This window comes from Crinia signifera, chromosome 9 (genome assembly GCF_055691185.1).
Source record: "Crinia signifera chromosome 9, ASM5569118v1, whole genome shotgun sequence".
Taxonomy (NCBI): Eukaryota; Metazoa; Chordata; class Amphibia; order Anura; family Myobatrachidae; genus Crinia; species Crinia signifera.
This window is the reverse complement of record NC_139225.1, coordinates 37,742,420-37,765,666: the sequence shown is the minus strand read 5'-3', so window position 1 is coordinate 37,765,666 and position 23,247 is coordinate 37,742,420. Positions and strand designations below refer to the sequence as shown.

The 23,247-nt window shown below is 46.9% G+C and overlaps 1 protein-coding gene across 6 annotated transcripts in view; it reads left to right on the top strand.

Annotated features, from left to right (window-relative positions):
- The first annotated feature begins 451 nt into the window (after positions 1-451).
- IQSEC2 (IQ motif and Sec7 domain ArfGEF 2) overlaps positions 452-23,247 on the top strand; it is a 188,653-nt gene continuing 165,857 nt past the window's right edge. For 2 of the 6 annotated variants that reach the window (XM_083158839.1, XM_083158846.1), the window contains exon 1: positions 452-1,071. In XM_083158839.1, coding sequence (XP_083014965.1) covers positions 608-1,071 — 464 coding nt within the window. In that variant the 5' untranslated portion in view covers positions 452-607. The remainder of the gene's footprint in view (positions 1,072-23,247) is intronic. The other 4 variants (XM_083158841.1, XM_083158840.1, XM_083158842.1 and 1 more) reach the window with 3 other exon arrangements.

Genomic DNA, 23,247 nt, shown 5'->3' with positions numbered 1-23,247 from the left:
GTTAAATAAAATATTATGAATGGTGTATTTAATTTAATCCCGTTGAAATTGAAAAAGCAGTTTGTGACGACTGGCCAGCCCTGGCATGCCTCAGCTGCCTGGTAGCTATGTGAATGGAGGAGGACTTGTAACCTCAGACAGCTGACAGCCAGTGAACACACACGCCAGAGCTGCCAAGCTGCTGCATCCTCCTCCTCCTCCACGTGTTTCTACAGCAGCAGCAGTAGCCTGCCCCGGCTCTGCTATTTATTTTCATTTTTGGGCCCCACTCTCCCGGGGCATGATGGGAGTTGTAGTCCGCAACTCCCGCGCAGCCCCCACAGGTGTCACATATGACAGGTCGGAGGTGGGCGGGGCTTGATTCGCCTACACCGCCAGGTGACTGGCTATCGGCTTCTTGCGGACTCCCGCCCACACCCCACTATTGGCTGTCTGTGGGCAGTGACGCGCCTCACCGCTCGCCCCCGGCTCCTCCCGCCTGTCAGTGCGCAGTGACTCTGCAGCAATCGCCGCGGTAGCATCGTGCGCTCCGCCCCCGGCACCATGCCCGGCCGCCCGACCTGAGCAGCCCCGCAGCCGAGCTCCGTCACCCCCCACCCCGGCGGCCATGGAAGGGGGAGCCGGCTCGGGCGCCAACCCCGGGGGGCAGGAGTCCCCGAACCGGGCCGTTGAGTACCTGCTGGAGCTCAATAACATCATCGAGAGCCAGCAGAAGCTGCTGGAGACCCAGCGGCGCCGCATCGAGGAGCTGGAGGTGCAGCTGGACCGGGTCAGCCAGGAGAACCGGGAGCTGAGGGAGAGCCAGGCCAGCCGGGCAGAGCGAGAGCAGCACCGGTCTGACTACAGGGAGCCGGGCGGGGGAGGGTGCGGGGGCTACGGGCATCATCAGCATCACCCGCAGCACCCTCACCACCACCACTCGCAGCATCACCAGCCGGGCTATCCGGCGTACTCCGCACCGACACACCACCACCGGGCACGGGACCCCTCCCGCTCCAACCGGGCCACGTCCCGCAGCTCCAGCCCCGGACACAGCACTACTAACAGCCCGGCCACCACCCTGCAGAGGAAGTGAGTATGTGACCGCGGTATGGGCTCTGCACTGGTATGGAGGGCATGCCGATGGGCAGAGGCTGGCAGGAGGGACGGGATGCTCTGCAGAGGTGTTCTGCGCTGGCATAATGTAATGCCAATGGGTAGAGACTGTAAGGAGAAGACGGGTGCTCTGGTCTGTTATGGTGACATACTGTGAGGTATACCAATGGTAGTAACTGGCATGGTGGCATACTGTGTAAGGTATACCAATGGAAGTGGTTGGCAGACGGGATTGGAATGTTCTACACTGACATATTGTAAGGTATACCAATGATAGTGACTGGCATGGTGGCATACTGCAAGATATACCAATGGTAGTGATTGTCAGAAGGGTCTGGGAGGTTCTGCAGTGGAATTCTGTAAGGTTTAGCAATGGTAGTGGTTGGCAGAAGGGGCTGGGAGGTTCTGCACTGGCATATTGACATACTGTACGGTATACCAATGATAGTGACTGGCATGGTGGTATACTAATGAGCTCATAATTTCTACATTGGTGCAGTAGAAGGAAGGAAAGGAACCCATGGAGACTCTGTATTTGTATCATGGGTTAGTTTGTGCTATCAAGTTGGATTGGAGGCTCTCTATTGCTGTGTTGGGTTAGTGTGTTGCTTCAGACTGACGGCAACAGGTGGAGCATCTGTATTGGCATGTTGTATCAGTATGACTGACAACACGGTGATGGGGTAGGGTTGTGTTGTATCAGTATGACAGTGGGCAACATCGTAATGGGGATGTGTGTATCATGTCTGTGGCAACAGCATGATGGGGTAGTGTGTGGCAACAGTCGGATGGGGGTAGTGAATGGTAACAGTATAACCATGACAACAGTGGGATGGGGGTTGTGTTAGTCATAAGTATGAAAGTGACAACAGAGTGATGGGGTAGTGTGTGGCAACACTATAACCATGACAACAGTGTGATGGGGTAGTGTGTGGCAACACTATAACCATGACAACAGTGTGATGGGGGTTGTTCGTGGCAACAGTATAACCATGACAACAGTGTGATGGGGGTTATTTGTGGCATCGGTATGAAAGTGTCAACAGCGTGATGGGGTTAGTGTTTGACATCGATATGATGGTGACAACCGTGTGATGGTAGTGTGTGGCATTATTATGATGTGACAACAGCGTGATGAGGGTAGTGTGTGGCATCAGTATGACGGTAAGAACAGTTTTATGGGTGTAGTGTGTGGCATCCTTATGACATGACAACAGCGTGATGGGGGTTGTGTGTGGCATCATTATGACGTGACAACAGTGTGATGGGATAGTGTGTGCCATTGGTACAACAGTGGCAAAAGCGTGATAGGGTTTGTGTTAGTCATTAGTATGAAAGTGGCAACAGTGGGATGGGGTAGTGTGTGGCAACAGGATAACCATGACAACAGTGTGATGGGGTAGTGTGTGGCAACAGGATAACCATGACAACAGTGTGATGGGCGTTGTGTGCGGCACAGTATTACAGTGACAACAGCGTGATGGGTAGTGTTTGGCATCAGAATGACAATGACAACAGCGTGATGGGGGTAGTGTTTGGCATCAGTATGACAATGACAACAGCGTGATGGGGGTAGTGTTTGGCATCCGTATTACAGTGACATTGTTTTGAAAGGATCGGATGGAGGATCTGGAATTATTCTTGATATGTTATGATGGGCCACTATTAGGGTGTTTGGAATGTGTGTCCTCTAAAGCAGAGGTGTGTAACTTGAGGAATTTGATTTCTGATTGTTTGGGATGCAGAACAGTCACAATAAATAAAGCAATGTTTTGGTCACAGAATTTGTGTTGCACTGTCAATGACAGGCGATAACTGCCGATATAGTCCGTGTGTTGCTCTGGGGCTGCAGTAACAAGTAATGGGGTGCCTTTATATTAGGGGTGCGCACACCTTCTGCACGTCTTATGTATGGGGACGCACCTTCTGCTCCTGTTACATAGGGGGGCGTACCTTCTGCATGTGTTACGTATTGGGGGGGCGCACCTTCTGCATGTGTTACGTATGGGTGGGGGCACACCTTCTGCATGTGTTCCGTAAGTGGGGGCACACCTGCATGTGTTACGTATGGGGAGGCGTACCTTCTGCATGTGTTATGTATGGGTGGGGGCACAACTTCTGCATGTGTTATGTATGGGTGGGGGCACACCTTCTGCATGTGTTCCGTAAGTGGGGGCACACCTGCATGTGTTACGTATGGGGAGGTGCACCTTCTGCATGTCTTACCTATAGGGGGGTTGCACCTTCTGAACGTGTTACCTGTAGGGGGGGGGGTGCGCATCGGGCCGATGTTTTGTATCGGAGGGTGCACCTTCTGCTCGTGTTACGTATGGGGGGGATCACCTTCTGCTCGTGTTACGTATGGGGGGGGCGCACCTTCTGCATGTGTTATGTATGGGTGGGGGCACACCTGCACTTGTTACCTATAAGGAGGCGCACCAGCCTATATTATGTATAGGTGTGGGTGCACCTGCACATGTATGTATAGGGGGCGGGTACACGTGTGATGGATAGGGGCACACCTTCTGCACGTGTTATGTATAGGGGGCACCTTCTGCACGTGTTATGTATAGGGGGCACCTTCTGCACATGTTAATTATAGGGGGTGCACCTTCTGCTCGTGTTATGTATAGGGAGACGGGTGCCCCTACACATGTTGCGGAAGGGGGGAGCACCTTCTGCATGTGTTACGTATAGGGGGGCACACCAAGATATCACCCTAAGAAAGGAAGACCTTAAAGATGGACATAAAGTCCAGTTTGGTGAAGAATATGATGTTTCCATAAGCTGTGACGTGTACATAGCGTTGTGTTCAGAACACGGGGATGGTCCGTGACGTGAACGCAGCGTTGTGTACAGAACATGGGGACGCTCCGTGGCGTGTACGCAGCGTTGTGTACAGAACATGGGGATGCTCTGTGACGTGTACATAGCGTTGTGTACAGAACATAGGGACGCTCCGTGACGTGTACATAGCATTGTGTACAGAACATAGGGACGTTCCGTGACGTGTACATAGCGTTGTGTACAGAACATAGGGACGTTCCGTGACGTGTACATAGCGTTGTGTACAGAACACGGGGATGCTCCGTGGCATGTACGCAGCGTTGTGTACAGAACATAGGGACGCTCCGTGACGTGTACATAGCGTTGTGTACAGAACATAGGGACGCTCTGTGACGTGTACATAGCGTTGTGTACAGAACATAGGGACGCTCCGTGACGTGTACATAGCGTTGTGTACAGAACATAGGGACGTTCCGTGACGTGTACATAGCGTTGTGTACAGAACATAGGGACGTTCCGTGACGTGTACATAGCGTTGTGTACAGAACACGGGGATGCTCTGTGACGTGTACATAGCGTTGTGTACAGAACATAGGGACGTTCCGTGACGTGTACATAGCGTTGTGTACAGAACATAGGGACGTTCCGTGACGTGTACATAGCGTTGTGTACAGAACACGGGGATGCTCCGTGGCATGTACGCAGCGTTGTGTACAGAACATAGGGATGCTCTGTGACGTGTACATAGCGTTGTGTACAGAACATAGGGACGCTCTGTGACGTGTACATAGCGTTGTGTACAGAACATAGGGACGCTCCGTGACGTGTACATAGCGTTGTGTACAGAACATAGGGACGTTCCGTGACGTGTACATAGCGTTGTGTACAGAACACGGGGATGCTCCGTGGCATGTACGCAGCGTTGTGTACAGAACATAGGGATGCTCTGTGACGTGTACATAGCGTTGTGTACAGAACATAGGGACGCTCTGTGACGTGTACATAGCGTTGTGTACAGAACATAGGGACGCTCCGTGACGTGTACATAGCGTTGTGTACAGAACATAGGGATGCTCTGTGACGTGTACATAGCGTTGTGTACAGAACATAGGGACGCTCCGTGACGTGTACATAGCATTGTGTACAGAACATAGGGACGCTCCGTGACGTGAGCCAAAACGACAAGTTTGTAAATGAGTTTTCTGGCCGGTAAATGATGATCATCACTCAGCTCCCATATTATAAGGATGATATCTGTATACCTACGTGACAGTAATATTGGGCCGTTCTATACATCCAGGAGAGCGATAGATGTTATTGACATTAGTCTGTAATAATGAGATTATGACATAGGCGAAACTGGATTTGTATGATGGTAGCGCTTCTACACTGTGTATAAGGAAACGTTGGGGGTATCACATGACTTGTGTTCTTGGATACCTGGTTTATGCAGTAAGATTTAGGCCACCTGTATGACGGATGGACAGGTGAATGCACTTGTATAGTGACTTAAATATGACAAGTGATCTTTAAATGTGCACTCATACAGTATCTGAGGGCATTTGTATTCATTACCAACATGCATTTCTGTATTATTAGGGTCCAGTGACATAAACTGATGTAAAGCGTAAGGAAATGACAATACTCGGATGAGCCAACCTTGCATTGACATTTTGTTGGGGCATATTGCTGTAATAAGGAAGCACAATGTTCTGCTGTAGCCTCTGCTATTGGGTCATGCAGTGAGCGCAGTCTTCAGCTGCAAGCAGCCAAACCATTTATTACAGGAGACCGATGTACGTGGCACTACATTATATTATGGGGTTGATGCATGGACAGGTGCACGGCTCTCGTGGCGCAGACGGGTAATAGTGATGAAGATGGTGGGTGAGTAGGAGTGTAGAAATCGCCTCATTCCAATATTACATGATAGGGGTATGTGGATTCTGGGATACAGAAGTGTGTTAATTACATTTTCTATGAGGCTGCGGTGATGTTACAGCAGATATATAAAAATACTGATCCAGTTTTAAAATAATCTAAACAGATGGGATTGTGTGTGTCCCAATATTATTTTCAAGTACCCCAAACCGGTTTACGGAGTACCCCCAGGTTCTCAACCACTGGTTCAGCAGATCAAAGCTTTCTAGATGAACAATCACGTGGTTGAACAAGTCTAGTAGACTCTTAAAATGGTCGCCAGCATTCTAGATCGAGATCAATCAGAAGATTGATGTGAGCCAAAGGTCAACAGGAACCTGGTCTACAGTGACCATGTTGACTCAAGTTTTTCATGTTTTTTTTGTGTCTGTCAATATGGACACCATCTAAGTGTACCTCCGTCCCCATCACTTGGCTCACTGCGCTCGCCATGCTTCGGGCACGCTGTACTGGCACACTCTTTTTTTTGTTTTCTCTATGTCCACTGGGATGATAAAGTATGAACAAGTTGGTTAAAACAAAAAAAAAAAACATGAAAAAAAAGTGTTGACCTTATCACTGTTGACCACATTCACATTGACCATTTTGCTTGTTCTCCTGTTAATGTTGTTCTAGACGCTGCTGACCATTTTTCAGCACCTAACCAGCAATTAGTGGTCGACCATGTGATTGTTGATCTGTTGACAGGATACGGTTTATTTATGTCTAGTAAGGAAAGTGTTGAACAGCCCCTGTCCAGGAAGAAGTTTGCTCACTGCAACAAGTGAGAAGCATCCTGTGACATCATCAAGTGGACAGCTTTCAGGACATTGGCTCTGAATGATCACATGATATCAGGGTCTCTGAAATGTCTACCTACACCAACAGATAAAATAATGCCTCCATCAAGTGTAACAGGGGCACAGTTTATTTGCTTGCTGTATCGCTGTGTGATACGGATTGTGCACTTATGATAGTAGCCAATCACAAGCCCTATGGGACACCTGGCACAAGCTTCAGTTCTAATACTTTTATTATTGGTCAGATCAGTGAATTTCTCAATTGTATCGTGTGTTACCACCAGCATTACTAAAGCTTTTTTATTCCTGCTAGATTTTTCAAAATTGTCACTTAATGGCTGGTCATTTGTAATCCAGAAATCTCAGAATCCTCATACAGCACTTCCATCTTCCATTGTGATGCTGAAGGGTATGCATGGGCTCTGGGGATAAGTGCTGTAATACGGTCAGATGGAACATGTGTATTATGCCATGACTAATACAGAGATACATACTCATACTGTATAGAGATACCTGACAAGTGACCCACTTCTGGTCTGCACGGATGCCGTGCTGTGATATATACGTAGCGGCTGTATATTATTCATAGGAGACTTGTACAGCAGAGTTCCACAAATCCCAGATGCCAGGTCAACGAGGACTAAAAATAGGCTCATGGACTTGTGTCTTTTTGTTCTCAGTGCTTCTGCGCTTGAGGTGGCACCTTTGTAATGGGCCTTACTGACAGGCCAGAATGCACTGCGCCGCACTGGCCGCCTAGAGCGCCAAATTCATAGTTACTTGATGAGGAACAGCACCAGTCGGACGCTCCTTACTGGAAACCAACAAAAAGCATTTCAACTTGTCCCTCAATGTAACCTAGTTAGGGGAAACGGTCATTGGGTCACCAGCATGTTGGTCGACATGGGTTAGGTCGTCAGGGTCAATAGGTTGACATGGGGGTAGGTCGACAGTCAAAAGGGGCATGGGGTTCTTTTTTTATTTTTTATTTTTTGAGCCGACATGTGCCGACAGGCGGTATTTCATGCCCTACCATCCACTAGAGCATGATGGGAGAATAAAATAGTGTGCCGAGTGTAGCGAGGCGCCATGCCTGAAGCATGCGAGGGGACACGGTGCTACATTTCTGTGTCCATGTTGACTATGTCGACATTCGGGACAAAAAAAGGGAAAAACCCCATGTCGACCTACAGTCATGTTGACCTTAATGCATGTCGACCTAATGACTGTCGACCAACATGCTGGTGGCCTATTGATCCATACCCCTAGTTAGTACATTGTTTTAATTTAATGCCCAATTAGAGCCATCTTTTATTTTGGTACATGGGTACCCCTGTCTACCCCTGAGTACATGCACCAGGGAGAATTTAATGATAAGCGAGTTAATGTTGACTATGGCTGATGAAAGGATAATGATGATGACTGTAGCTGGATGAGGATGAGTGTAGGATAGTGATGAGGGGGACATCCATGGTATATGGGGAGGCAGATGAGTGAGTGTAGAGGATGGACTCGCGTTAGTAGGTAACAGTAGCATACACATCGGCTCTCCTGCTAGTGCGAGGATTCGCTCAGCGTGCGCCAAATGCACCCCGCCAAATGCACCGTTGTGGCGTGCATTTGGCGGGGTGGCGTTTACTTGCTCGCTAGGCAGCTAGTAGGTCTGAATCAGGCCCTTAGTTTTCATTATAGCACCCTGCATCTTTCAAAACTCACGCAGTTCCTCTTCCCTGCCTGGGGTGTCGCTCTCTGCTGTGGTGCATATCAGTGCTGAATTATACCCCTTTTACATCAAAAATCCCTCATCCGACCCGGCATTTGGAACAAGGATCCAAGCCAGGTCGGATCCGGGATTTACCCCGTTTACACTGGGGTGTCTACCCACAGTGTAGAGGGAGGCGGCTCTTGGAGATGACATCCTCTCCAAGCGCCGGGACCGTGGTCATCCCCGCCAGGACCGCTGATCGCCGTGCTGGGGGCAGCCTAGCACCAAGTTAAGCTGCTGCCCCAGCTCCTGTGCACCCCCCCAGTCGTCATCCGGGAGGTGAATGGATGCCACACACAGGCATCCATTCACCTCCTCCGCTGCAGAGTATAGCAGACAGCAGCGGAGGCTGTGTGCACCCCCCTGTCAAACCTGGGTAAGGAATTGGGTAATTCAGAACTTGAAAAGGACCTAGTAGTCCAAATAGGTAACAAACAGGGGCATAGTACTCAATGTCACATAGCAACAATTAAGGCCAACGGGATACTAGCATGTTTAAAACAGACATGGAGACTAGGAACTCAAATGTAATTATGCCACTGTAGAAGGCATTGGTTAGACCACATCTAGAATATGGGGTACAATTCTGGGCCCCACATTATAAAAAGGACATCATAGAACTGGAGAAAGTCCAAAGAAGAGCAACCAAACTAATAAAGGCAATGGAGAACTTAAGCTGTGAAGATAGATTGAACCATTTACTGTTTACACTAGAGACGTTTAAGGGGGGACATGCTTAACGTACAAATATATCAGGGGCCAATATAAGGAACTGTCAGATGCCCTTTTTACTGTAAGGAAGGACTTAAGGACAAGAGGACACGAGTTTAGATCAGAGGAAAGAAGATTTCGTTCCCTTAGAAGAAAACATTTTTTTACAGTAAGGGCAACCAAGTTTGGAACTCTCTGCCTGGTGAGGTGGTGTCGGCAGAAAATACGGTTAAAATAAGGTTGGACAAACATCTATTGGATAAAAACATCCACCCCTGTCCAACCTTATACAAAATCATAAACTGTTCTTAAATATATCAGTATACGCTATGTATAACAAGGGATGAAGCGAATACACCAAGGTTGAACCGGATGGACGTGAGTCTTTATTCAGCCTTAAATACTATGTAACTATGTTACCTGTGGACGCACAGGATGGACGTCCCCCATTGTTGGATGATTCGGCGTACCCGTTTACACCACCCTCTACCCTAGTCCTAACCTTTGTTCTACCCAGGTCAGGACCTTGGTAGAAGTCCCGTGTAAAGGGACATGGCTTGACCCATTTACACTGCCGATGACCCGGGTTTTTGCGGTGGTGCAAAAGGGGTATTACAGACCACATTGTGCTAGAAGCACCACAGCAGAGCGACACCACAGACAGGGAAGAGGAACTGCACAGGTTTTGAAAGATGCACTAGGATGAACACTAGGTTTGAGAAGGTCGGCCGTGTGAAATGTCTGTAAGAGGGGTGAGCTGGAAGTGGGCTTTCTGTATGGTCAGACATAAACATTTATTGCAATTTGCCCGGCAGTACAGTATGTCAGCCCGCTGTGAGATATTTACCTTCTTCCAGAGTAGGCATTGGAGCTAATATATTCGCTCCTGATTAGGATACAGGGCCAGATGTATCAAGCTTCAAAAAGTGATAAACAACCAACCAATCACCTCCTACCTGTCATTTTTAAAAACCAGCCTGTGACATGACAGGTAGGAACTGATTGGCTGGTTGTTTATTGCTTTCTATTTTATCACTTTTTTAAGCTTGATGCATCTGGCCTACATTCTTTCTTTAATATAAATCTGATGATGTTTGTAAGATATGGCCGGCTATTGGTTTCACAAAACAACCATAAAACACAATTACTGCTTATTGTGTGCAGTGATTTTGCCATAGAAGGCCACAAGAGAAGGGCGACTAAGATAGTAAAAGGTCTCCAATCACTAGAATACAAAGATAGGTTAACCAGGCTGAATGCGTTTTCACTGGAGAAACGGAGGCTGAGAGGTGATATGATTAGTATGTTCAAATACAGGATTGGGAATCATATGGAACTGGGAGATGATTTGTTCACTGGTATCCCTTTTAGACATACTTCCGGGGAATTACCCGGCATTTTGACTTCTGGGTCATTTTCCCGGGTGCAGCCTGCGCCCTTTCACACTTGCAGCAGCAAATTACCGGGTGAAGCAGTTCTACCCAGTAATTTGCTGAAAAACCCGGGTTTTTCTTATGTCTAAAAGGGTCAGCCCGGATCCTCAACCCCGCTAAAAAGAAGGGTCGGAGACCCTGGTTTTACCACCCGGGTAGACCCTTTCAGACATAGCAAAATCCCTGGTTGATGCGCATTCATGTACACAAACCTGGGATTTTGTAGTATGTCTGAAAGGAGTATAACAGGCCTATACTAGGACACGAGGGCATGTACTGAGGCTCGAGGGGAAAATAAATTCTGTACTGAATGAAGAAGAGGATTCTTCACCATTAGAGCAGTAACATTCTGGAACTCATTGCCGGTGGGGTGGTTACAGCAACTACTGTTAATGAATTTAAATCAGAACTGGATACATTTTTGGTCACTAAGGGAATCCTATAGATATGACTTACCGTACTCAAGTCAGTAGTTACAAATCAATAGATTGAACTGGATGGACTAAAGTTCCATACGCACTGGGCGCCTTTCCCCCTGCCCGGTGCGGTCAGTGGAGGGCGGCTATGCAAAACCATCCACAAAGCTGCTCATTTGCTGGTAATACAAGCAGATGAGTGGCTTTACTGGCGATGATGTGGGAGCGCGCATCACCGCTCATTGCTCACCGCCGGGCTGTACACACTGGGTGGCTTTGAGCTAAAAGTCGCTCAAACTTTGTGTTTTGAGCAGCTATTAGCTCAAAGCCATCCAGTATGTGCAGCCTGGCAATGAGCGGTGATGCGCGCTCCCGCATCATCGCCGGGAAATCCACTCACCTGCTTGTATTACCAGCAAATGAGCGGCTTTGTGAATGGCTCTGCATAGCGCTTTCAGTTCAAAATTGCCCAGTGTTTATGGGCCTTAACGTCTTTTTTTTCAACCTTTGTTACTATGTTACAAGTGCATACACTAAGGCAGGCATGTCCAAACTAGGGCCCTCCAGATGTTGTGAAACTACAAGTCCCATCATGCCTTGCCACAGTTTGCTATTAGGGAATGTTAAAACAATTGCAAGGCATGCTGGGATGTGTAGTTTCACAACAGCTGGAGGGCCACAGTTTGGACATGCCTGCACTAAGGGGTCTATATTACAATTATGAATCTGTATATTACACTGGTAGTGAATTAGTTAATACAAACCCACTATTTGGAGAGGTAATGTGCATTCACGGTCTCTCACATTACATCATTATCGCGTCCTTTAAAGAGCTTCATCCCGATGAAACCGCATTCATGGTGACGAATTCCCAGTCCTGAGCTAAGGAATGAATTACTCACTGCTGCATACAGCGGAACGTGACGGCATAGTGAAGCTGCCACTGCGTGTGCGTGTGTGTGTGCCAGGTCCAGTCATATAGCCTCTAGTACCGGACCTGGACTACGGAATGGGCCTGACAGCTCCTCAGGGCTGTTACCTGCAAGGGTATATATATATTTTTTTTTTAAATAAAGCTACCCTACCTTTATGCTTGACATACATCTATATGGCTCGGTTTGATTCTTACGGTCCCTCGGCTCCACGTTTCTGCTTGAATAAACAGTCTTATCCTCTAAAACACTGGCATCCGGTATAAGCCTGTAATTTGATGGAAAGTTTACTGTAAAATGAAATGTTTCATAGCATTGAGATTCTATAAGTGCGATTCCTTATCGGCGTCAGACACGTGAATAGACTTTTTTTTTCTAGTTACGTAACAAATCTAATCTGCAGTATGCAAGACTGCTATTTGGTTATAATTAAGGGCTCGGTAATTGAATAATATCCGCCTTGGAATAGTACATTGTGGTGTAGGTTCTTTAATAAAGCTAATGTCATTCGATTTAACCACTAATGTGGTGCGTGGTCACTAGTGCTAGTAGGGGTTGGGTCACCTTTCCCTTGGTTGCGGGACAGAGGATTGACCATGTTTAGATCGACAATACCATTTCTGACCACTAGCGGTCAACGGCGTCTATTTAGACGTCTAAACTCGGTTGACCGCAGTTAGCTAGACAGTGACGCTAGATGTGAAGAATCGACAGGACCGCGGTCGACAGTCTCATGGTTGACACATGCTTTTCATGTTTTTTGCTGTTGTATGTCAGAGGTTCGCTGTGCTCCGGGCAAGATGCCTCGCTACGCTTGGCCCACTATTGTAATCTAACTCTATGTCCACTTGGATGGCAAAGTAGGAACCAAGTGGACCGGCACCGTTGATCATTCACTTGCGTCGATCTGGCGTCACTCTCTAACTAGACTCAATTACTTGCTGCAGCTGTTTCCATTTGTGGTGGGGGCTGCATATGGGAGCGCTTGGCAAAATGGAGGCATGATGCCCCCGTTTTGGTTGCATCCCTAGTACCTCGGAGTCAGCATCTTCCAACACTGATTTCCTGGCCCCAGCAGTGTAAGAACATGGTCTATCATGTGTAGTGTGTGAATCAGGCGGCTGACTTTTTTGCAGATAATCCAATGCAACGTCCTAAGAAATAGCGGGTCACGATTGAAACTAGGCGTACATTTCTGAATTAGGCCTATTGTGATAACTGCAGCAAGTCTATGGCGAATTTGGTGACGAATAAAATAACTACAAAACTGACGTATATCCGAATTACCACAATAACGCCAAAATTCAGTGGTTTGGTGATTCAGTTTGCGGTGATGTGCAGGGGATTCAAAACTGCGGCAAAGTTGACAAATTTACAGCTACGTACTGTATATTATAGTTCATGGACAAGAACTGGACTGAGGTTATATTACTGGTGTCAAGAGTGATATGCGTACGTCTTGCTGCAATGTATCTGTAATGCTGGGTACACACCAAAACGATTTGGATTGGATGCAAATAGTATGCAAATCGTATCGTACGATTTGCATACAATTTGCATATGATTCACATACAATTTGCATACAATTTGCATACGATCCGATCCCCTCTGTATTCAGATGAATGGATCTTTTTCAGATCCTACCTGCAGCAGGTAGGATCGGATTAGGATCCAATTCAGATCCAACCAAACGATTTTGACCAAATCTGCATCCAATCTGCATACAATCAGTCTGAATTGAATCCAGATTGATGGGATTGTGCCAAAATCGTTTTGGTGTGTACCCAGCATAAGCTTTATTTCTTAGGCCAGGTACACACCAGAACGATCCTGATTGTTAGTAGATTGTTAGCAGATTTTGTGATTTTCGCACGATCTGTTGGAGCACACAATCTGCTAACAATCTGCTAACGATCTGCATCCAATCTGATCCCAATCCGATCTGAGTCTGTATCCAGTTGAATGGATCTTTTACAGATCCTCACTGCAGCAGGTAGGATCTGTAAAACGACCAAACAACAGCGGGGACGCGCATCGGATTGGAATCGGATCGGAATTGGACTTAAACATGCCCAATCTACATACAATCTGCATCCAATCGGTCGGAATTGGATCCAGATTGATGGAATTGAGCCCTAATCGTTCTGGTGTGTACCCCCCCTCAGTCTTTTGTGCATTGCTGGAATTGGTGGTATAATCTTTACATTTTTAGCCTTAAGTGGCTAAACATAACTGTGAGGGAGATTCTTGGGACGGGTGATGCCACGCGCGACAGGTGTTGGTGCAATGTATCAAACTGGTGTGTTTAAAGTAAACATCCTATTGTAAGTATTGTTTTCTGTGTGTACTAATAACTGCGGCTGGCTTTTGTTATTTAGGCTTATACTGTATGTATAATAAATGGAATAATGGAGACCTGGCCTTGATGGATATGTGTGTGACAGTGACACTAACAGCATCTATAGGCTACAATGGATGAAGGACAATAATGTCTTAGTGCAAAAAAACTCTTTATTGGTCACAATGCCAGTAAAGTACAAGTGAAATTGCAAAAAAAGGGGAAAAGAAAGAAGTCTCACAATTACCGCTGCACCAAAAGGTTGTCTGTGGTCTTATTGTGTGGTGTGCTGGGTGGGCACCGTGTGTTGTGGGTAACTTGCCAGTGCTTGCAAATGAGTCTGTCTCTTCACAATTCCCCCATGTGGTAAGCAGTATTAAACAGGATGCCGCTGGTGTATTGGGCAAATGGTTGCAAGGGCAAATGGGTTGAAAGGTGAGCAGATGGTAATGTGGGGGGAGGGGTAAGGTGGCAAGTAAAAGTCAATAACGGGTGGGTGATGGTGCACGGGTGGCACCAGAGGCTGGCGTCCCTGACCTCTGATGGGGAACCTGCTCGTACCTGGGTTCCTGCTGAGCTTCCTCTACGACCGTCCCTCGGTGCTTCCGTCCCGATTTTTCTGCCCGGGGTCTGCAAGCAATGCAGCACCGCCGGCTGTTGTTCCACGGTGCTACACACTGAGCTAGCGCCACTTCTGGGAAGACAGTATCAGTGATGCTGCATCTGCCCAGAGTGCACCGTCAGTGGAGTGCCGTGCGCTCGACTCCACAGGGGGAGGAGACTTGGTGAAAAGTAACTGGATGAAGCAAATGTCTTCAACATGTATCGACCGGGAAGCGTTCATCTATTAGAATGAACTTAGGTCTACAGTCATTAGGTCGACCCCACTAGGTCGACTGGCAGGAAGGTCGACCTGACTTAAGGTCGACATGGGCCAAGGTCGACATGACTTAAGGTCGAATTTGCATAAAGGTCGACATGAGGAAGGTCGACTGGTCATAAGATCGACATGGGTTTTTCACTGTTTTTTGAGCCGACATGTGCCGACAGGCGGTATTTTATGCCCTACCATCCACTAGGGCATGGTGGGAGAATAAAATAGTGTGCTGAGCGCAGCGAGGCACCGTGCCCGAAGCATCGCGAGCGAAGCGAGCGATGCGAGGGTCCGATTCTCATTGCCAACTGTGTCCATGTCGACTGTGTCGACATTCGGATAAAAAAATAGTGAAAAACCCATGTCGACCTTATGACCAGTCGACCTTCCTCATGTCGACCTTCCTCATGTCGACCTTTATGCAAATTCGACCTTAAGTCATGTCGACATTGGCCCATGTCGACCTTAAGTCAGGTCGACCTTCCTGCCAGTCGACCTAGTGGGGTCGACCTAATGACTGTAGACCTAAGTTCATTCTGACAGATGTACCGCTTCCGTATCGACCTTGTAGGTCTTCTTCAGGGAGGAATGGTAATCCCAGTTCCTGGGAGGGGGTAGTGACCATGTCCTGACAGGGATTTTGCAGGCGGGATTCAATGTCCCGCCTGAGGAGTGCCGAGAAGGGGCATGGCCGCTAGAAGCGGGCAGAAATCGTCGAGTTGCGGCTCGGAGCTCGTCAATTCCTGGCCATTCTCGGCAGAATGTGCTCAACTGCGTGTGAAGTCGGGCACATTCTGACGAGATCCCTGTTCAATGCTGTCGGGGAAGAAAGCATTGAATAGGGCCACGCCGCCATTTCCCCCTGTCAGGAATGGCGGCAGGAGATTTGAATATCCCCCCTAAGTGTACCGCGTCCCCTCACATGGCTCGCTGCACTCGTCACACTATTATATTCTCCCTCCATGACCTAGTGGATGGCAGGATAGGAAACACTGCCTGTTGACTAAAGAAAAAAGAATGTGAAAAACTCAAGTCTACTTTTGACTGTCGATCTTCCCCTTGTTGACCTACTTGTGTCGACATTAGCCATGTCAATCTACTTTAGTTGTCGACCTAGTAAACGTATCCCCTTTGTCAATAGAGGTAAAAATTAAATTTTGACGTACCACGCCAGCTGGTGCGTAATGTGGCACTACAGCTGTAGTGTATGTTCTAGCACCCTGCATCTTTCAGAACCTGTGCAGTTCCTCTTTCCTACCTGGTGTGTCACTCTGCTGTTGTGCTTGTAGCACAGGTCTGGTCTCTAAATCAGTGCTGAAATACAGACCACACTGTGCTAGAAGCACCATAGTCTATATCTGTACACATCCATTGCATTGATCTCTAACCTTTTAGTCCTTTTCATTTTTTACTTTTAATATTTGGTAAAGTGGTAACATTTAAAATATGATTTCCGGTTTCAGCGTTGTATGTACTATTAGGATTAATTCCCTAGACACTGAGTTATTGCAGATATTTAGAATTTTCTTTGTATTTCTGCGACCTTCTGCTATTATATGACCACTGACCTCCTAAAACTTTAAATTTACTTGGCATTTACAGGAAGGCATACTTATAATGAGCCATTAACAGGCCCGAAATATACTTGTGGAAATAGTGTATTGGTTGCTACATGTCCTACTGATAAGTGCAGTGTATAAGTGCTGTTATGTTCTGTGATGGACGGATCTGCTGACTAGAGGTTCTGTTGAATTGGCAGACATGTGTGATCGATGGTCCCCCAGGTAAGAAAGATCATTAACATTTCTGCTTGCCTCCAATCTATCCACCACAGCTGAACGGTTAGAGTAATGTCTGTTGGCGTGAGTGTTCTGGATGAATTATTATGTCACATAAGGCCTAGTCCTTTATTTTTTTTCCATAACTGGGATGTTGTAGCAGAATATTGCCTGATGTTCCTGGTGGTAAATAAGCAGTTTATCCACTGATCTCTGCAATCCAGAAACAAGATGGCTGACATGATATTGGAACAGTCCGCGGAAAAGCCCACCTTCCCTATGGGGCTCTTTATGGAAGACCATTTCCGCCACTGTGTATCTCAAAATTTTGACATAGTATCTCAAAATATTGTATACAACAAAAAAAGTCCCACGCTAACATGAGAGAGGTATATAGCTGCTAGTAGTAGGTTCAGTCCAAAAGTTGACAGCGTCCCCACACTAGCAGAATAAAAGGAATCAAAAGTTAGGTATCAAAAATACCAAAAGGACCGATCCCACCACCAGCGCTCCAAGAAGACAAATATACCATACTTTCCTATAGGAAGAAGTGTGTCTCCTCTTCTCCCAAATAGACCGCTTCAGTAGATATCACCATGTGTGGATACTCCTCACCACATGGTTGTCTCAATAGGAGTGGCCAATCCCACAGGTTAGATGAAATGGTATATATAATCCATATGAAGAAAAAAAAAGGATATATAGTGTGATACCTTTTTTTTTTTTTTAATGATTAAAATATAAACAATGACTAAAATCACATTAAACACAAAGAATCCTCAGAGTGGAGTTTACCAGATGAGGTGGAGAACCTGGCAAAACGGCTCTCAATAAAACATCGGTGGAAAGACGACCACAAATCCCGGGATGGTTCCACTGCAACCGAGAGTCCCCTGCTGCGGTTCCCCTTTGATACATTTGGGCGATACTTAATATTTGCGGCTAACCTAGCCGCAAATATCGTTTGATAAATGGGCACCAATGTCAACGTTTTGAGTTACTAAAGGCCCACACACACTAGAAGATTATCTTTCCAATCTGGCTGATTGGCATGAAAATCTGGATTTTTGGGGGAACCTATCACAATTGACCATTTGCTCCTAAAGATGGAAAATTTATGAAAATGCTCATTCATTCAAATTGGTTAAATTGATTTATGCAGATGGCTGCTTTTGTGCATTTTCCAACTTTTGGGAGCAAATGGTGGACTGTAATTTGAGCCCAAAAATTTCCAGATTTTCATTCCAACCAGCCAGATTGGAAAGATAATCTTCTAGTGCAGGGCTGGGCAACACCGGCCCTCCAGATGTTAATGAACTACACATCCCAGGATGCTTTGCATTAGTTTTGCTATGTGGCCATGCTGAAACTGTTGCAAGGCATGCTAGGATGTGTAGTTCATCAACATCTGGAGGGCCGGTGTTTCCCAGCCCTGTTCTAGTGTGTATGGGCAGTCAATATTTTCCAAAAAGTTTCTCAATATTTTGAGATGCTGGATCTTTTTTTTTTTTTTTTTTTTATATTATCATAGTGGCGGAAATGGGCTACTATAGCTCTGCCATGTGTTTCTTGTGAGGAATTTAGTTATAACCCACGCAAGTACGGGGAGAATATACAAACTCCGCACAGTTAGTGCCATAGTGGGAAGCGAAACCATGACCTCAGTGCTGTGAGGCAGTAATGCTAACCATTACACCAGCCGTAGTGCCCCAGGAAATGATTATTATTGCTGCTTGGGTACTTGTTTCCTAGCACGGCCACACCGATTTGCATCGGGGTGGTCGTGTCGGAAAAATTGCGTCGGTCGCATCGCATGCGATGCGATCGACCCGATTTTACATTGAATCAAATGTGAATAGGGTCCCTGGGACCCTATTTTACATTGGATTGAATGTAAAATATTCCCCAGACCCCCAATTTTACCCCCTCAACGCCACCCCACGATTGACGCCAACCCGAAGCGTGGCGAGCGCAGCAAGCCCGCGAGGGGTGGCGGTGCGCGTCCTCTGACCTTTTCATACCCCTACTATCCACGTCGGCGTGGAGTTCAGATTATAAAGTGTGGCGAACGCAGCGAGCCACCGAGCCCGAAGCGTGGCGAGCGCAAGCGTATAACTTCACAGGTATACGCGGGGCTCGCCACGCTTCGGGCTCGGTGGCTCGCTGCGCTCGCCACACTTTATATTCTCAACTCCACGCCAACGTGGATAGTAGGGGTATGAAAAGGTCGGAGGACGCGCACCGCCGCCCCTCGCGGGCTCGCTGCGCTCGCCACGCTTCGGGTTGGCGTCAATCGTGGGGTGACGACGGGGCCATATACAATGTTAAATGGGTCATATTGGCCCATTTCACAATATTTCCTATGTGAGATGGGACTTAATCAAGTCCATCTCATCTTGTGCCATTATAATGGCACAAGACCGACGCGATGCTCCCGATTTCAATGTTAAAAATATTTTAACATTGAAGCCTATGGCAAAATCGCGGGCATCGCGTCGGTCGCGAGTCGGGGGCCATGTTAATGCACGCGACCGACGCGATGCCCCCGATTTTGCCTTTGCCGGGAAAATGGACCTGATTTCAAAGGAAATCGGGTCCATCGCGGGCATCGTGTACCTTAACTTTAAGGTACACGATGTCCGCGATTGTGGCCGTTCTAGGAAACAAGTACCGCTGCTTGTTATTAATTGTAGATGTTTTTGACTCTTGGAATAGTGCAGCTTGGCCCTTTCACTGTATTGTAAGCCACAAGTTTACTGTCATCCACATAGAGGTGCAGAGATAAAGTTAACCCTTTCATGACAGAGCCAGTTTGTGCCTTCATGACAGAGCCCTTTTTTTCAAATCTGACATGTCTCACTTAAGTGGGGATAACTTTTTTTTGCTTTTACTTATCCCAGTGATTTTGAGATTGTTTTCTCGTGACACATTGTACTTCAAGTTAGTGGTAAATTTTGGTCGATACAGTCTGTGTTTTTTTGTGAAAAATACCAAAATGTCGTGAAAAAATGGAAAATTTTGCAATTTGCAAAATGTCACATTTTCTGCTTGTGAGACAAATAAACATACCACTCAAAATAGTTAATAACTAACAAAGACCATATGTCTACTTTATGTTGCAATCATTATTTCAACCTCCTTTTCATTTTTTTGGACACTAGGAGGCTTCAAATATGAATAGCAGATTCTCAAATTTTCAAGAAAATTTCAAACACTGATTTTTTTAGGGACCAGGTCAGTTATGATGTGACTTTGAGTGACTTGTATGTGAGACACCCCCATAAATGATGCCATTTCAAAAACTGCACCCCTCACAGTATTCAAAACAGCATTTTGGAAGTTTGTTAACCCTTTAGGTGTTTCACAGGAATTAAAAGAAAGTGTAGGTGAAATTTCAAAATTTCATTTTTTTTGCAGATTTGCAATTTTAATACATTTTTCTAAGGAACACAGTAGATTTTACTAGAGAAATGTGACTAAAAATTGATTCCCCCAATTCTTTGGTTTTCATAAATATCCTATATGTGGCCCTAGTGTGCACGGTGACCAAACCACCGGCTTCATAATAGAAGGAGCACCTACTTGATTTTGGAGCCTCCTTTTTATGAGATTATTTTTTAGGCACCATGTAGGTTTCTAGGCACCATAAGATGCTAAAAGTTAGGAACCCCCCCACAAGTGACCCCATTTTGCAAACTACACCCTTCAGGGAATTCATCTAGGGGTATAGTGTACATTTCAAACCCCCAGGGGTTTCACCAATTGTGGTACAACTGGGCAGTGAAAATGAAAAAAATTAATTTTTCATTTTCACAGCTCAGTTGTATCAAAATTGGTGAAACCCCTGGGGGTTTGAAATGTACACTATACCCCTTGATGAATTCCCTGAAGGGTGTAGTTTGCAAAATGGGGTCACTTGTGGGGGGGTTCCACTGTATGGGTGCTTCGGGGGTCATTCAACCAGAATCTGTGCTGCAAAATCCAAATATCACTCCTTCCCTTCTGAGTCCTGCCATGCACCCAACTGGTATTTTTTGGTCACATGTGAGGCATTGCCGTACTCGGGAGAAATTGGGGCACAGATTTTGGGGTGCTTTGTCTCCTTCATTCCTTGTGAAAATGAAAAATTTTGAGCCAGAACTGCATTTTTCTGTAAAAAAATGTAATTTTTTACAGAAAAATGCAGTTCTGGCTCAAAATTTTTCATTTTCACAAGGAATGAAGGAGACAAAGCACCCCAAAATCTGTGCCCCAATTTCTCCCGAGTACGGCAATGCCTCACATGTGACCAAAAAATACCAGTTGGGTGCATGGCAGGACTCAGAAGGGAAGGAGTGATATTTGGTGGTGGAATGAATGGTGGGTGCTATGTCGCATTAGCAAGACCCCCGAAGCACCAATACAGTGGAACCCCCCCACAAGTGACCCCATTTTGGTCACCAGCTTTGGGAGGGGGGCTGGCGCTGCGGCTGGCGGGGGGTGGGAGGGGTGCTGGCGCTGCGGCAGCCGGGTGGGTGGGAGGGAGGGGGGCTGCCGGGTGGGAGGTGGGGGGGCTGGCGGTCGGTGGTGATCGGTGCTGTACTTAACAGCACCGATCACCACCGATCACTGTGTTACCGAGCGGCTTAGCCGCCGGTAACACAGAAAACGCTGCAATTGGCTGTTCACATTTGAACAGCCAATCGCAGCGATCGCCGCGAGGGGGATGTCTGCTGTCAGGGACAGCAGACATCTCCAAACTGTCACTGCGTCTATAGACGCGGTGACAGTTTAAAACCATGACGTATATATACGTCTTCGGTCGGGAAGTACCTCCCGACCATGACGTGTATATATACGTCATATGTCGGGAATATATATATATATACACACACACACACACACACACACACACACACACACACACACACACACACACACACACACACACACACACACACACACACACACACACACATATGTGTGTGTGTGTGTATATATATATATATATATATATATATATATATATACATATATACACACACACACATATATATATATATATATATGTGTGTGTGTGTGTGTGTGTGTGTATGTGTATATATATATATATATATATATATATATATATATATATATTCAGTACTAATATTGAATTTTACTACATTTTACTATATGTGCAGCTTGATGCTGCTGCTGCTGCGGGGGGGAGGGGGGAGGAGGGCAGCGCTGCGCGCGCTCCAGACGCTCCGGGGGAGCCGGGGGAGCTGCTGCTGCTGCCGGGTGAGTGCCCGGCGGGTGCGAGGGGGGGGCTGCACATCGGTGGTGATCGGTGCTGTACTTGACAGCACCGATCACCACCGATCCCTGTGTTACCGAGCGGCTTAGCCGCCGGTAACACAGGAAACGCTGTGAATGGCTGTTCAGATTTGAACAGCCAATCACAGCGATCGCCGACCGGGGGAGGCATCCCTGCCCCCCCCCCCGGGCGGCGAGGGGGGATGTCTGCTGTCGGGGACAGCAGACATCGTCCCTCTGTCACTGCGTCTCTAGACGCAGTGACAGTTTGAAGTCATGACGTATATATACGTCATGTGTCGGGAAGTACTTCCCGACCATGACGTATATATACGTCAAATGTCGTGAAGGGGTTAAAGGGCTAAATGTATTGACCTCAGAGTTGCTGAGCTGTGAGACTATGGGGGTTATTCAGACCTGCTCAATAGGCTGCATAAATTTGCTGCCTAGTGAGCAGGTAAACACTGCGCCACTGAATGCACACCCACCCCACTGCCCAAATCCCTGCGCTACGATACGAGTGGATGTGTACGCTTGGACATGTGCTTGCATGTGTCCGCACAGAGGAGAGATCATTCCATGGTCACACACTTCTTAATGATTTCTCCTCTGTTTGTAAAGAAATTGAAGCCTATACTTTTCTCATGGATGGTTCCCAATGAATTTGGGATGGGTGCTGACGATGTCATCTGCCCGCCCCAAGCAGATGTCCTCCCAACGTTTCCAAGGGTGCACACCAGAAATGGTGGTCTGACTCCAGCAACCGCCCCCTGCCTGTCACTCATTTTGCGAACGCCCAAGGGGAGTGTAAAACGCTCCGAAAAAGTGGTGGTTTGCGCATTAGCGACTATGCACATGCACGCACCCCACCATTAAAGACGAAGATGAATTCTGACCTGTACGAACAGGTCTGAATTGGGCCCTTTGTGTGAATCAGACTTAATTTTTTTTTTTTAAAGCAGCAAAAATGTAACCAATCGGGTTTTTCCTTGTAGATTATCACTGCTTTAAAAAAAACGGGTAGACTCACACAAGCCCCCCCCATCTCCGGACCTCTGAGGCTATTACTTTTAGCACAAGATGTGGGCGCTACTCCTTTTTAATGGGGAGTGTGGGGGAGG